The following is a 14,040-nucleotide window of genomic DNA, read 5'->3' on the forward strand; positions in this document are numbered from 1 at the left end:
TTCACTACCCAAGGGAGTCTCAGAGTGCCTTACAATCCCTTTCAGTTCCCCTCCCCAGAAAAGCTGCCCTGTGAGGTAGATGGGTCTGAGAGAGCTCTCTCAAGAACTGCCCTTGAGAGAACAACTCTGACCCAAGGACACACCAGCAGCTGCATGTGGATGAGTGGGGACTCAAACCCGGTTCTCCCAGATTAGAGTCCGCGCTCCTAACCACTAGACCAAACTGGCTCTAGCCTGGGCCATTCAGGTCAGAGGGGAAAAGGTTAACATTTCCATCCCAGCACTGCTGTGTCACTTCAGTCAGCACACCCTGCAGCTGAATTTCATTGGAAAGAAAATGCTAGAAGATTGGACGGTGGGTCGGTTGTAGAGTGTGCGATTTTGTTTTGATTTTCTTGGATCCACATAACCTGTCACCTGTCCATGCAATGCTGTGGTGATTTTGCTTTTAAGGCTCATAAATGGCATCCTACATTTTGTCTTGTCTTCTTTGCAGTGCCTCCAGATGATCCAGTAATTATCGGGGGGCCCATCATTAGCCTAAGAGCTGGAGATCCCCTGAATCTAACCTGCCATGCTGATAACGCCAAACCAGCGGCGTCCATCATTTGGATGCGGAGAGGAGAAGTAATCAATGGAGCAACCTACTCAAAGGTAAGAACACCTGAGACTGCGAAGGAAGAGAAATCGGGCCCAGTTCACCTGGAGAATGATGACCACTCCACTATGCATAAGGTGGAAATCAGTAGTGCTCCGAGAACGTAGAGTTCTCCTCCAAGGATATTAAAACTCCAGGTCATGCAAAGAAAATGATTGGCAGTAGGTTCAGTACAGACAAAACTCCTTTGCTGCACAGCCTATATTTAACTTAGGAGGTTCACTTCCGCAAGAAGTTGTGATTGCCATGGGCTGAGGCGATTTTTGTCAAAGGTCAGACAAAACCAGGAGGCGTAGGCCCATCCATCACTGTAGCAAAACAGAATAAGGAAGTTCCTGGGTAGTACCTCTGAATACAAAATGCTGGCGTCTCACAACAGAAGAAGGATCTTGCCTCCGGGCTTTGCTTTCGGGATTGCTGGAGGCAGCTGCCTTGCCGGGGATGTTGGACCAGGTGGATTTTTTTTTGTTTCAGTGAACCAAGATCTGAAGTTCACTACTGTTTCTGCCTTGAACAATATAAAGAAGATGGTTCAGGTTTGAGCCTAACCTATCAATGGGGTTGTTGGGAGGATAAAATGGAGAATGGAGAATTGTGTCTATGACTCTGAGTTCCTTGGAGGAAGGGTGTTGGGTATTTGCATGTTGAAAACACTCAATGTGTGTGTATAGGGTTAAATGTCTGTTCTGTTGTTACAGGAAATCACCTGTCTTTGTGTTAGCCAATGTTAGCTCAAGTCTGTTAGCCCGCGAAAAGCATCCCTGTTCAGAGAGTTTGATTGGGAGCAAGGTATTAGTAACTTTGCATTTTATGGCCCCTCTTCCCCTCTTTGTTCGTCTTGGAGAAGAAGCATGTGAGAGGGTCCATCTTCCAGTTCTTCTAGTCTAGAGAGGATGTAGCTGATTTAGCTCTCTGTTATTTTCTCCCAAGTTTACCCTTCCCTATGGTAGAATTGTAGTAAACTTTTATATTTTAAACACACATGGACTCTGGATCTGATTATTGAACTCTGGCATTGCTAAACTGATTTTTAACTCTGCTGAATTTCTTAAAAACTCCAACAAAGGGAAGATACAAATGAGACAGACAGACAGACAAGTAGGTAGATGAGAGAGAGGGAGAAGGAGAGGGGGAGAGAGACAGACAGACAGTTTCAGAGGGTACCTGTGTTGGTCTGCAACAGAACAGCTAGGTTCAAGTCCAGTAGGTCCTTAGAGACCAACAAGGTTTTCAGGGCTTTTTTTTGTGTGTATATTTTTTACACCAGTTTAGTGTAGTTTGGCGGACTCTAATCTGGAGAAATGGGTTTAATTTCCCTACTCCTCCTGCACTAGGGCTGCCAAGTGGGGGTGGGTGGCAGGTAAACCCCCACTTCGGAGACCCAATTTCCACCACTGGGGAATCGGGCCCGGGGGGGGGACTCCGCCCCAGCGTGCGTGTCACCTGGAAGTGACACAGGCACACTGGGGGCGGGGCCACGACCATGCAAGGGGAAACCCTATGGTTTTCCCTTGTATGGCGTGGCCCCGCCCCCAGCGTGCCCAGTGTGCCTGCGTCACTTCCGGGTGACGCGCACGCGCGCACACACCCGATGCCAGCCGGGAGCCCCTCGCTCCCGGCGAAGAATCACTTGACAACCCTATCCTGCACATGCACCCAGCTGTGTGACCTTGGGTCAGTCACAGTCCTCTCAGAGCTCTCTCAGGCCCACCTACCTTACTAGGTGCCTGCTGTGGGGGGAGGAAGGGAAGGCAATTATAAGCCGCTCTGAGACTCCTTCAGGTAGTGGAAAGCGGGGTATAAAAACCAACTCTTCTTCTTCCCCTTCTTCGTGTGTGTGTGTGTGTGTGTGCGCCTGGCAGTCATGGTTGACTTCTGGCAACCCCTAGTGGGGCCTAGATGTTTCAGAGAGGCGGCTGACTATTGCCTTCCTCTGCATCCCAGTCCTGGTATTCCTTGGAGGTCTCCCATCCAAGTCCTTGTCAGGGTCGGCCCTGCTTAGCTTCCGAGATCTGACGAGATCAGGCTAGCCTGGGCTATCCAGGTCAGGGTGGTTTTCAGGGCTTTCAAGAGTCAAAGCTTCCTTCGTAAGCTATCAGACAAAGGGAGCTTTGATTCTTGAATGCTTGTACCCGGGAAATCCCGTCGGTCTCTATGGTGCTACCAGACTCAAATGTAGACAGACAAGAGACACTCCAAATAGCGAGGCATGTTTCTCTTGTATTCTAATTGTGAGAATCATATTGCCCCTTTGTTTGGCTGCCACGGAATTGCCTCCAGGTTGATGCAGACAGTCAGGCGGTGAAGAGGTGAAGGCAGGAAGCTTGGCAAAGTGGAAAGAGACAAACATCATCGAGGAAGCAGGAGCAGAATTTTAAGAGCCAGCACTTGGCGGAAATAAGCATTATTCAGGACAAATGGTCCCTGCGCCGGTGTGGCGGCCTCAGCCTGGCGGCGTGGCCTCGTCCTTCCCTGCAGCTGTCACCGTGTCGTGAGTGTGACGGGAGGCTCTAACTTCTCAAGGAGCATTTGAAACCCTCATGCAGCATACATGTGAGTTTTTTGAGGGTTTATTGCCACTGAAAAGGGAGGACGAATGTTCCGCAGAAAAGGCCACCAGGGCACTTCTCAGGCAGGCGAGAAGCCGAGGGTGTTTGGGGATCAAAGGCGGTGCAAAGAAATAATTTTAAACTCTTTGTATGAGAAACAGCCATCAGCGAGATGTCGGCAGCCCCTTCATGCCTTTCAGCATGACTTTGTATTTGACCCTGGTGGAGCATGCATTATTCCGGGGGCTTGGGTTGGGTTTTGTGTCCCTTTGCGATGCAGTCATGTTTTGACCATAAGCACATGATTTGACCACTGTTATTAAGTTAAAAAGAAAAGGAAGCAGGGGAAGAAAAATCACCAGGCCCAGATGGCATACATCCGAGAGTTCTGAAAGAACTCAAATGTGAACTTGTAGATCTCCTGACAAAGATATGTAATCTTTCCTTAAAATCTGCCTCCATTCCTGAGGATTGGAAGGTAGCTAATGTCACTCCCATCTTTAAAAAGGGTTCCAGAGGAGATCCGGGAAATTACAGGCCAGTCAGTCTGACGTCGATACCGGGTAAATTGGTGGAAACCATTATTAAGGAAAGAATTAGTAGGCACATAGATGAACAAAACCTATTGAGGCAGACTCAGCACGGTTTCTGTAAGGGAAGATCTTGTCTCACTAACCTGTTAGTGTTCTTTGAGGGGGTGAACAAACATGTGGACAAGGGGGATCCAATAGATATTATTTACCTTGACTTCCAGAAAGCTTTTGATAAAGTTCCTCATCAAAGGCTCCTAAGTAAGCTCAAAAATCATGGGATAGAAGGACAAGTCCTTTTATGGATCAAAAACTGGCTAGTTCATAGAAAACAGAGAGTGAGTGTAGGTGGGCAATTTTCTCAGTGGAGGGTGGTAAGCAGTGGGGTACCGCAGGGATCAGTACTTGGTCCACTGCTTTTTAACTTGTTCATTAATGATTTGGAGATGGGAGTAAGCAGTGAAGTGGCTAAATTTGCGGATGATACAAAGTTGTTCAGGGTGGTGAAAACCAGTGAGGATTGTGAGGCACTCCAAGGGGATCTGTCAAGGATGGGCGAGTGGGCGTCAACATGGCAAATGGGGTTCAATGTGGCCAAGTGCAAGGTGATGCACATTGGAGCCAAAAATCCTAAATATAAATACACATTGATGGGGTCTGAACTGGCAGAGACTGAGCAAGAGAGAGATCTTGGAGTTGTAGTGGATAACTCACTGAAAATGTCGAGACAGTGTGTGACTGCAATAAAGAAGGCCAATGCTATGCTGGGGATTATTAGGAAGGGTATTGAAAACAGATCAGCCAATATAATAATGCCCCTATATAAATCAATGGTGAGACCTCATTTGGAATACTGTGTGCAGTTCTGGGCACCACACCTTAAAAAGGATATTATAGCTTTGGAAAAAGTGCAGAAAAGGGCAACTCGAATGATAAAAGGGTTGGAACACTTTCCCTATGAGGAAAGGTTAAAGCGCTTAGGGCTCTTTAGCTTGGAGAAAAGACGACTGAGGGGTGACATGATCGAGGTTTATAAGATTATGCATGGGAAAGAGCAGGTAAAGAAAGAGGTACTTTTCTCCCTTTCTCACAATACAAGAACTCGTGGGCACTCCATGAAACTGCAGAGCGGTCGGGTTAGAACGGATAAAAGGAAGTACTTCTTCACCCAAAGAGTGATTAACACATGGAATTCACTGCCACAGGAAGTGGTGGGTGCTACAAGCATGGACGGCTTCAAAAGGGAATTAGATAAGCATATGGAGCAGAGGTCCATCAGTGGCTATTAGCCACAAGGTATAGCTAGGGGCTCTGGGGCAAGTGATGCTCTGTCTTCTTGGTGCTTGGGGGGGGGGTCAACAGTGGGAGGGCTTCTAATGTCCTGGCCCCACTGCTGGACCTCCTGATGGCACTGGTATTTCTGGCCACTGTGTGACACAGAGTGTTGGACTGGATGGGCCTTTGGCCTGATCCAACATTGGCGTCTCTTATGTTCTTATGTTCTTATGAAGAAGAAGAAGATTGGATTTATACCCTGCCCTTCACTACTCAAAGGAGTCTCGGAGCGGCTTACACACTCCTTTCCCTTCCCCTCCCCACAACAGACACCCTGTGAGGTGGGTGGGGCTGAGAGAGCTCTGGCAGAAACTGCTCTTTTTCAAGGACAGCTCTTATCAGAACTATGGCTTGCCCAAGGTCATCCAGCAGGTGCAAGTGGAGGAGTGGGGAAGCAAACCCGGTTCTCCCAGATTAGAGTCCGTGCACTTAACCACTACACCAAACTGGCTTAGATACATGCAATCAAACATGCTGGTAATGCAAGGAATGCATTTTCTTGAAAATGTTGCTTTTATACAAGTTGGTGCAATTCCTCTCCTGGGGGTTCCATCCTCCTTCCCACACACTTTGAGGGTTGCCAGTACTCCCTAAGGAAATTCTAGGAGATTTTGAGGCCAGTGCCTCAGGAGGGTGGGGAGATGTGATGTCACTTCCGGGTGATGCTCTAGGAGTTTCCCCTATTGGAGAAATTCCTGTGGTGTCATTATAGAGTTCATTATCTGACCATTTTTTTCCTCCCCCTTCCCAGTTTCTAGAGGGTGAGGAATTGGGGCTGAGGGCGAGTGCTTACCCACTGCAGGCAGACAAATGGCAAACCTATTCAAGGTACAACAAATTTAGAGTCCAATGGCACCTTTAAGACCAACAAAGGTTTATTTATCAACTTTAAATCTGTTGTACTGCTTCAGTCTAACAGTCACACGGAGAATTTGCTGCACGAAAGGCACGAATGTCGGGTGGATTTGGGGGGCGCGATCACACCGCAACATCTGGGAAGTGTAGTGCACCCGTGGCCAACCCGTGGCATCCTGCCTAAGATGCGGAGTTAAAAAGTACCAAGGAAAGTGCACTAGTATCCGGAAAACGTGCAGCACAGGCGGGTGTCTGATTGCAGGAGCACTAGTATCCCATGGCATCCAGCGCCTGTCCATGTCCCGTCGCAAACTGGATATTTTTCGTAAGCGCATGCGCACAAACACAAAACCGAAAGCAGTGCTGCTCCACGGAACTGTGCATGTGCACAAACGCGAAACGCTTGTGTGATCATGCTGCGCCGCTTCTTTGCCACACTGCAGCATCACCGTGTGATTGCCAGCTAACAGCCTAAGAACGGAGACTCGGGGGGCCGTGTGAGCGAGCTACCGCACTTTATTTTGCTCCGGGCCGAACAGCCACGCCTCCCACCACCCCCGCTTTATCTGGCCCGTGTGATCGGAGCCATGGCTGACCAACTGGATCTATTCAAGTTAGTTAGTCTTGTTTAATGGAACAGGGTTTTCTTTTAACAGAGTTCATGGGTCAAGCATTAGAACAGAGGTCCCCATGGAGCCCACCTGACACTTTTCCTGGGGGCTGCCAAGTGTTTTAGAAATTGGGAAGGGCCAATTTTCTGCCCAGCAAGGCTTCTGATTGGCCATTGGAGATTTGATTGGCTGTGGGAGCAGCCACCACTACAGCACAAGGATCTTCAGTGTGTGACTGAGGGTAAGCTATGGCAGCCAGAGGTCATTTCGGGGGAATCGCGGGGGATCGCAGTTCCCCCGGGTGAGGTACGGGGGCAGGGCACATGATGAAGCCCCGCCCCCTGCTTCCGGCTGCCCCGCTTCCGGCCCTCATTCAGCCAGGAGGAGGCAGGAGAAGAGGGAGGGTAAGTTGCTTCCTCCCTGCCTCTCCCCACCCCTGCCTGCCTGGGGCCAGGGAGGGCCTTCGCGAGGCTTCCTTGCACTCCTGCCGGCCTTGCAGGTCCACCGCCGGGCCCCTCATGGGGCTCGGCAGTGGAGCTGCAAGGCCAGCGGCGGCGGCCGGGACCGTTGGGGGCGGGGTGTGTGGCCTTATGACACACTTCTGGTGATGTCAGGGGGTGTGGCCTTATGACACACTTCCGGTGATGTCAGGGTGTGTGGCATATGCTAATGAGTTATGCTAATGAGTTCCCCTAGCTCTTTTTCTACGAAACGACCCCTGATGGCAGCCATTTTGTGCCTGTGCTCACCACACTGTGTCAGAATTCCAAAGGTGCCCACAGGCCCTCCACTAGAGGAAGAGTGATTACTTCTCCCTTTCCTTGTTACAGTCAGGCTTGGCCTCCAGCTCAGCTTCTCCCATGGGGGGAGTGTTCCCAGAGTTTCTGTGGCTACCATGATTGGGGGCACTTTCCTTCAACACTAGGCTGTGAGAGGCTTCCTCACTCTATTCACCCTGTGAACAAAGCCCTCTCAAGGTCAGGAGTCCTTTTGTCATGCCTGAGGATGGCTTAGGCTTCTGGCCTAGTCGGCAGCCCTCTTTCTTCGCATCTTACTCGTACTACAGTGCTAGACCTTTCTTCAACTTGTCCTTTTCATTTCCCTGCCTTCATCTAGGTGCCTGTTTGGCTCCTGTCTCCATTCCCATTAATCACAAGCAGATTCAGGGCTGTGAGGGAAGTTCTCTCCTGCTTCAGCGGGCTGGGAAACCTCCCAGCCTTGTCTGACCATTCCCTGCCTCTGCTCAACGGAGCAGCAGGGGGAGGAAGTGGGGGGGGGGAGTTCGACATCATGACAATTAGGGCTGCCAATTCCCCCTGGGGGGCGGATTTCCTTTGGAGGCCCAATTTCCGTTGCCGCGGAATCGGGCCCCGGGGGAAACCCCACCCCGGCGTGCATGTCAGCCGGATGTGACGTGCTGACGCCGGGCACGCTGGGGGCGGGGCCACAGCCATCTGAGGGGAAAACTCTATGTTCATTTTCAAGGCTTCTGTGCGGTCCCACAGCAAGAAGAAAAGGATTTGGCAACCCTAATGACAATACACGAACCAGAAGTGACATCATCATGCCAGAACAATGCTGTAGGTTTAACCATCGTGTTTTGGTTAGGATTGTGCTAACATGATGACATCACTTCTGTTTTTGTGACAGAAGTTGGGAAATCCCTGGAGATTCCGGGGTGAGGCCTGGGGATGGTGGCATTTGGTGAGGGGAGAGAGCTCAGTGGGGGATGTGACATCCTGGACTCCAACTTCCAAAGCTGCCATCTTCCCCAGGTAGAGTTGCCAAGTAGTACTCACCTCTGGAGCGGGGGATGGTTGTGGCCCCGCCCCCAGCATGCCCGGCATCATAACGTCACTTCCTAGTGACGTGCACACCGGGGTAGGGTTACCCCCGGGGCCCGATTCCGCGGCGGCGGAAATCGGGCCTCCAAAGCGGGGGTTTACCCGCCATCCGCCCCCACTTGGCAGCCCTACCTCCAGGGGAACTGATCTCTGTAGTCTGGAGATCAGTTGTAATTCTGGAAGAACTCCAGGCAGGCCCTGCCTGGAGGTTAGTAACCACGTGGAAGGCCTTCTTGCAGTCCTGCTGTTTCAGTAATAGGGCTGCCAAGTGAGGGCGGGTGGCGGGTAAACCCCCGCTTTGGAGGCCCGATTTCCGCCGCCGCAGAATCGGGCCCTGGGGGGAACCCCGCCCCCCAAAGCGCAGCATAGCTGCGTCACCAGAGGTGATGCAACCACGTACAGAACGTTTGGGGCGTGGCCCCGATCGGCAGAGGGAAAACTCTATGGTTTTCCCTCTGCCAATCGGGGCCACGCCCCCAACGTGCTCGACGTCGTGCGTCACTTCCTGTGATGTGCAGCCGGCGTGCGCGCACAGGCCCCGCAGCAACTCCCAAAGCCAACAGACAGTCCCCCACCGGTGAGTACAAAGGACTTGGCAACCCTATTCAGTAAACTTTACAGAATGCAGGTCTGCACATGAGGGAACTAGTTTATTTCCCTAAATCTCTTAACTCCATTGCGAATTACATCCTCTAACCAGCAAAAGCTTTATTTCTGACTGCATCTAAAAGTTCCATAGCTTATTTGTGCCAGCTGGAGTCGACTCCAGTAGCACCCTAGAAACCAACAAGATTTGGGGAGTATAAGCTTTCAACAGTCAAAGCTCCCTTTATCAGATACCTGTCTCGAAGGGAGCTTTGACTCTCAAAAACGTATACCCTGGAAATCTTTTTTTTTTAAATATGTGCATGTGTGTGAGTGTGTATGCACCTGGAAGTCATGGGGACCTATGGTGACTGACCCCTACTGGGGACCTGGAGGATATTCATAGAGGTGGCTGAATAAACCCTGCCCCCGCCTCCCGACTGCTGGTATTCCAAGGAGGTATCCCATCCAAGTACTTGCCAGAGTCAACCCTGCTTAGCTTCCAAACAGTGTTCCCTCTAAGATGAGTTAGTGTGAGCTAGCTCACAGTTTTTTAGCCTCTGGCTCACACATAAATTAATTAGCTCAGGAAGGATGGCTCCAGAGCAAACTAATTTATGCAGTAGCCAAATCACTTGCTCAGAACCTTAATGCCAGTAGCAGTAGAATTTTTGCTCACAAGACTCCACAGCTTAGAGGGAGCATTGCTTCCAAGATCTGACAAGATTGGGCTTTCCTGGGCTATCCGGGTCAGGGCATACCTTGGAAATCTTCTTGATCTCTATGGTGTTGCTGGACATGGATCTAGCGGTTCCACTGAAGACCTACATGGCTCCCCTCTGAAACTATTTGTGCCAAAGGGGATTGTTTGAGATCCCATAATATCTTGGCCACCTATTGCTTTAACAAAAGTTGCCCGTGAACCCTTGTGTTCAAAGGTGTCCCAGGTTCAGCTCGTTGGCCTTGGGCGACCTTGAGACAACGGGGATTTCTGTGCCATGCTGTGGCATCAAAGCACAATGGTTGATGGCATTGAGAGAGGCTCAGCAAGCAGAGAGTCCAGAGGTCAAGGAGAAGATTTCGAGAGGCCAGAAAAACATGCCACTGGATGCTAGAAACAAGAAAATTACAAGACAAAGAGAATGGAAACACAGCCCATAGCACTGTCGAAGAGCCTTTAAATAATTGCACTTCAGGCGGCTGCGTGGTATGCTAAATTGCTGCTGAGGTTGTAAAGCTGCTGAAGTCATAGCAACAGGAGCAAGAGTGATAAACCTAAACGCGTCTTCCTGGGAGGACCATCAAGGACAGCCGTGTGGCATGTTTAGACTGCAAGCCTGTATCTGAAAGGGTGCTCTTGGTGGAACAACTACTCCACAATGTCTTACATTCTCACCCCTTGGAGATTTGAGTACTGTGCATGGGGGGGAGGGACTGGAAGACCTTTCTGTTTTGGTCAGCTTTTAGGGTGCTAGGTTTAAGGCAGCGGTGGATGGGATGGGTTTATGTCGCGTTTATAGCAATTAAATTGGACCTTAATTGAATTTTAATAGACTTTTAATGGGCTACATAAACATTTTTAATATTTATAATTAACATGTAACATTTGTATAAAATCTGTGATTACCTCTCTAGAGATTTTGCATGGAGTGGATTTAACATTCCAATAAATACATAGAGTCACGTGCTAGGGTTTTGTTTTTGTTTTGTTTTTTGGGCTGATCTTGTTTGTCAATTAACTCCTGGCAAAGATGTATGGATAACCAATTCCAACATAAATCTCCAAATGTGTGTGCTCTCATCTTGCTTGCATCAAGCTGGAATTGACCCAAGGAGTAGAAGATATCCGGATTCCCGTATTTGTTTACGGTATCCTCCCTGTTTGTATCCATTGCAGTTCAAGGTGCCTTGTAACAGTTATGAAAACAACAAGGAAAAACAATTTAATTAACAGCAATAAGTGAAATTATAAACAGCAGGAGAGAGTTAAATCAGTGGATCCAATAGCAGCTTGCAAAGCCAGAATCAGAGAACACACACAAAGCTGCCTTGTACTAAATCAAGCCCACTGGGTCCCTCTCAGTCAGTACTGTCTACTCAGAATAGCAGCAGCTCTCCAGCGTCTCAGGTGGAGGTCTTTCACATTACCTCCTGCTAGATTCTTTAACTGGAGGTGCCAGGGATTGAACCTGGGATCTTCTGTATGCCAAGGAGATGATATAGATCTGAGCCGCAGCCCTTCCACTAGTTGACAGACTCTATGCCAGGGGTGGTCAAACTGTGGCTCGGGAGCCACATGCGGCTCCTTCACACATATTGTGCGGCTCCCAGCAGGCTTCCCATCCATTTGCTTTTTTTGTTTCTTTTTCTCTCTCTCTCTTCCTTCCTTCCTTCCTCCCACTCCTTCCCCCATCTATCTGCTTTCTTTGTTTCTCTCTCTCTCCCTCTCTCTTTCCACCTCTCTCTTTCTTAGACAAATAAATATCATTGTCAATATCTGGTTTTAAACCTTTTTATTTTTGGCAGTCTTGTTTAATGTTAATAAAAATCAGATTTGCATATTTTTCAATAAAATGTGTGTAATCATAGAATCATAAAGTTGGAAGGGACCTCCAGGGTCATCTAGTCCAACCCCACTAGTCCAGCCCCAGGGTCATCTAGTCCAACCCCATGACATGTAATATTTGTTCATGTCTTGCGGCTTTCAAACATCTGACATTCATTCTATGTGGCTCTTACGTTAAGCAGGTTTGGTTACCCCTGCTCTATATGGTTGGAATGCTGTTTTCTGGTGTGTGTTATGCGCCATCAAGTGAGGTCAGGTAGGTTTGTATGGGAGTAGGCATTCTTTAAGGTATGCTGGTCCCACACCATTTAAGGCTTTGAAAGTCAGCACCAGCACCTTGAATGGGGTCCAGAAACAAATTGGGAGCCAGTACAGATGGACCTGCCCTGACCTGGATAGCCCAGGCTAGCCCAATATCATCAGACCTCAGAAACTAAACAGGGTTGGCCCCGGTAGTATTTGGATGAGAGACTCCCAAGGAAGTCCAGGGTTGCAATACAGAGGCAGGCAATGGCAAACCACCTCTGAATGTCTCTTGCCTTGAAAACCCCATGAGACAGCTGCAGCTAGATGGCACTTTCCATCCATCACACACAGATGGGCCTAAACAGGAGGGATAGGCAGTGTTCCCTCTAAGCTGAGTTAGTGCGAGCTAGCTCACAGGTTTTTTAGCTTTCAGCTCACACATTTTTGTCTTAGCTCAGGAAGGAGGGCTCCAGAGCAAATTAAGGTATGCAGTAGTCAAATCGCTCGCTCACGACTTTAACGCCAGTAGCTCACAAAGTAGAATTTTTGCTCACAAGACTCCACGGCTTAGAGGGAGTATTGGTGATAGGGTCCCTATGACCTCCTCTAGTCAGCATTATGTGGGACTTGCTACCTTACAAGGAGCAAAGCAGGATTTTTTTTGGCCTTCCTTCATATATGAGCCTTTCCCCCCCCCCCCACCTGCTTCATTTTATTCCTGGGTTGGTGGACAATTATAATTTGCTCTGGTCTTGTGACTGCAGGATGATACATTTATTCGCATTTATGTATTTATATCTGACTTTTCTCCCCAGTTGGGATTCAGAGCACCCTAGAACCTCATTCTTCCCTCTATTTTCTCACAACAGCGACTGTGAGGCAGGCAGGCTGAGAGTTTGTGATGGGTCCAAGCAGGGCTCATTTCGTAGAAAAAGAGGTGCAGGAGCTCATTAGCATAACTCATTAGCATAACTTATTTGCATATGTCACACCCCCTGATATCACCGGAAGTGTGTCAGAAGGCAACACCCACCGCTCAGGCTCCACTGGACTGTTTTGGATTGCTAGCTATTGGGGGGAGGGAACATGCAGATCTGTCCTCGCAGAGGAGGGAGAGCTTGTACCTGAATAAAACTTGGTCTTAAAGGTGCCACTGGACTGTTTTGGACCGAGGGGCCGGGGGGCTCTGCAACTTACCTGGCTGCTTCTTGCTCTGACTGAGGGCTGCTGGGAGCAGGGGGTGGAGCTTGTTGCATGTGCCTGCCCCCTGGGCTCTTTACTGCCGGAGCTCCGCTCCTGTGCGCTCCTGCAGGAAATGACCCCTGGGCCCAAGCCCACAGAGGGAGGTTTCATGGCAGAGGTATACACTATGCCACAATGGCTGACCAGAAAGGACAGAAATGGCACAAACGGCTACAGTATAAGTCAAGCAGTTGGCAAGCACACTGAGGCATCTAAGCATAAAGAGCTGTTCACAAACTAACAGACCATTGACTTGAGCAGACAGGTGTGTTGGGGAAGGGACAGACTAGGTGCTGAGCATCATCAACCAAGCCTTAGCTTCTTATTGGAATGGGGGGGAGGTCTTAACAGCTCTTGGCACTGTGTGATGTACAGAGTAGGATAAACAAAGCCAGTGGGAATGTTGGCCAAGTTTGGAGCCAGGATGGGTTTACCAAAAACATTGACAGGTGTGTTTGGCTGCTTGCTGGGGCAATTTCTGTTGATGTAGATCAGCCATTAATACAAGCTAGCTAAACCCAGATGTTCAGGCCTCATGTGGGTGCTGCTACAGAATAAGCCAAGATCACGAACAGTAACAGGAAGAGCCAGGCCTAAGCAACTTAAGCCAAGGACAAACGGAAGCAAAAATGTCTCTGCTTGCCAGCAAAGATGGTACTGGATGAGCCTGTCAGTCATAAATGTGGTACCATCACAAAGTATCCTTTCTTTTTCTTTTTTAAATTTTTTAAATTAATTTTCATTATAAAACAAATAATCTTGAACAATAATACAACAACCAACTTTGCTGGTCCCTGAACTATCACTCCCTGAATAATCACTATCGGATCTAATATTTACTAGCACCTTATAATTTTGGATTGTTTTAGAAGGTTTTATGATTGCTTGTAATTGTTATTTAGGTGTTTTTACTCTATTATGTATGCAGCCCTGAGCCTGCTTTGGCTGGGAGGGCGAGGTATAAATGTGATAGATAGAGGAAGGAAGGAAGGAAGGAAGGAAGGAAGGAAGGAAGGAAG

At 48.9% G+C, this 14,040-nt stretch overlaps 1 protein-coding gene across 1 annotated transcript in view; it reads left to right on the forward strand.

Annotated features, from left to right (window-relative positions):
• KIRREL3 (kin of IRRE like 3 (Drosophila)) overlaps positions 1-14,040 on the forward strand; it is a 433,673-nt gene that overhangs the window by 235,375 nt on the left and 184,258 nt on the right. Inside the window, exon 6 of the mRNA XM_015416357.1 lies at positions 497-654. Coding sequence (XP_015271843.1) covers positions 497-654 — 158 coding nt within the window. The remainder of the gene's footprint in view (positions 1-496; positions 655-14,040) is intronic.

Source organism: Gekko japonicus, unplaced genomic scaffold (genome assembly GCF_001447785.1).
Source record: "Gekko japonicus isolate JY-2015 unplaced genomic scaffold, Gekko_japonicus_V1.1 scaffold1163, whole genome shotgun sequence".
NCBI lineage: Eukaryota > Metazoa > Chordata > Lepidosauria > Squamata > Gekkonidae > Gekko > Gekko japonicus.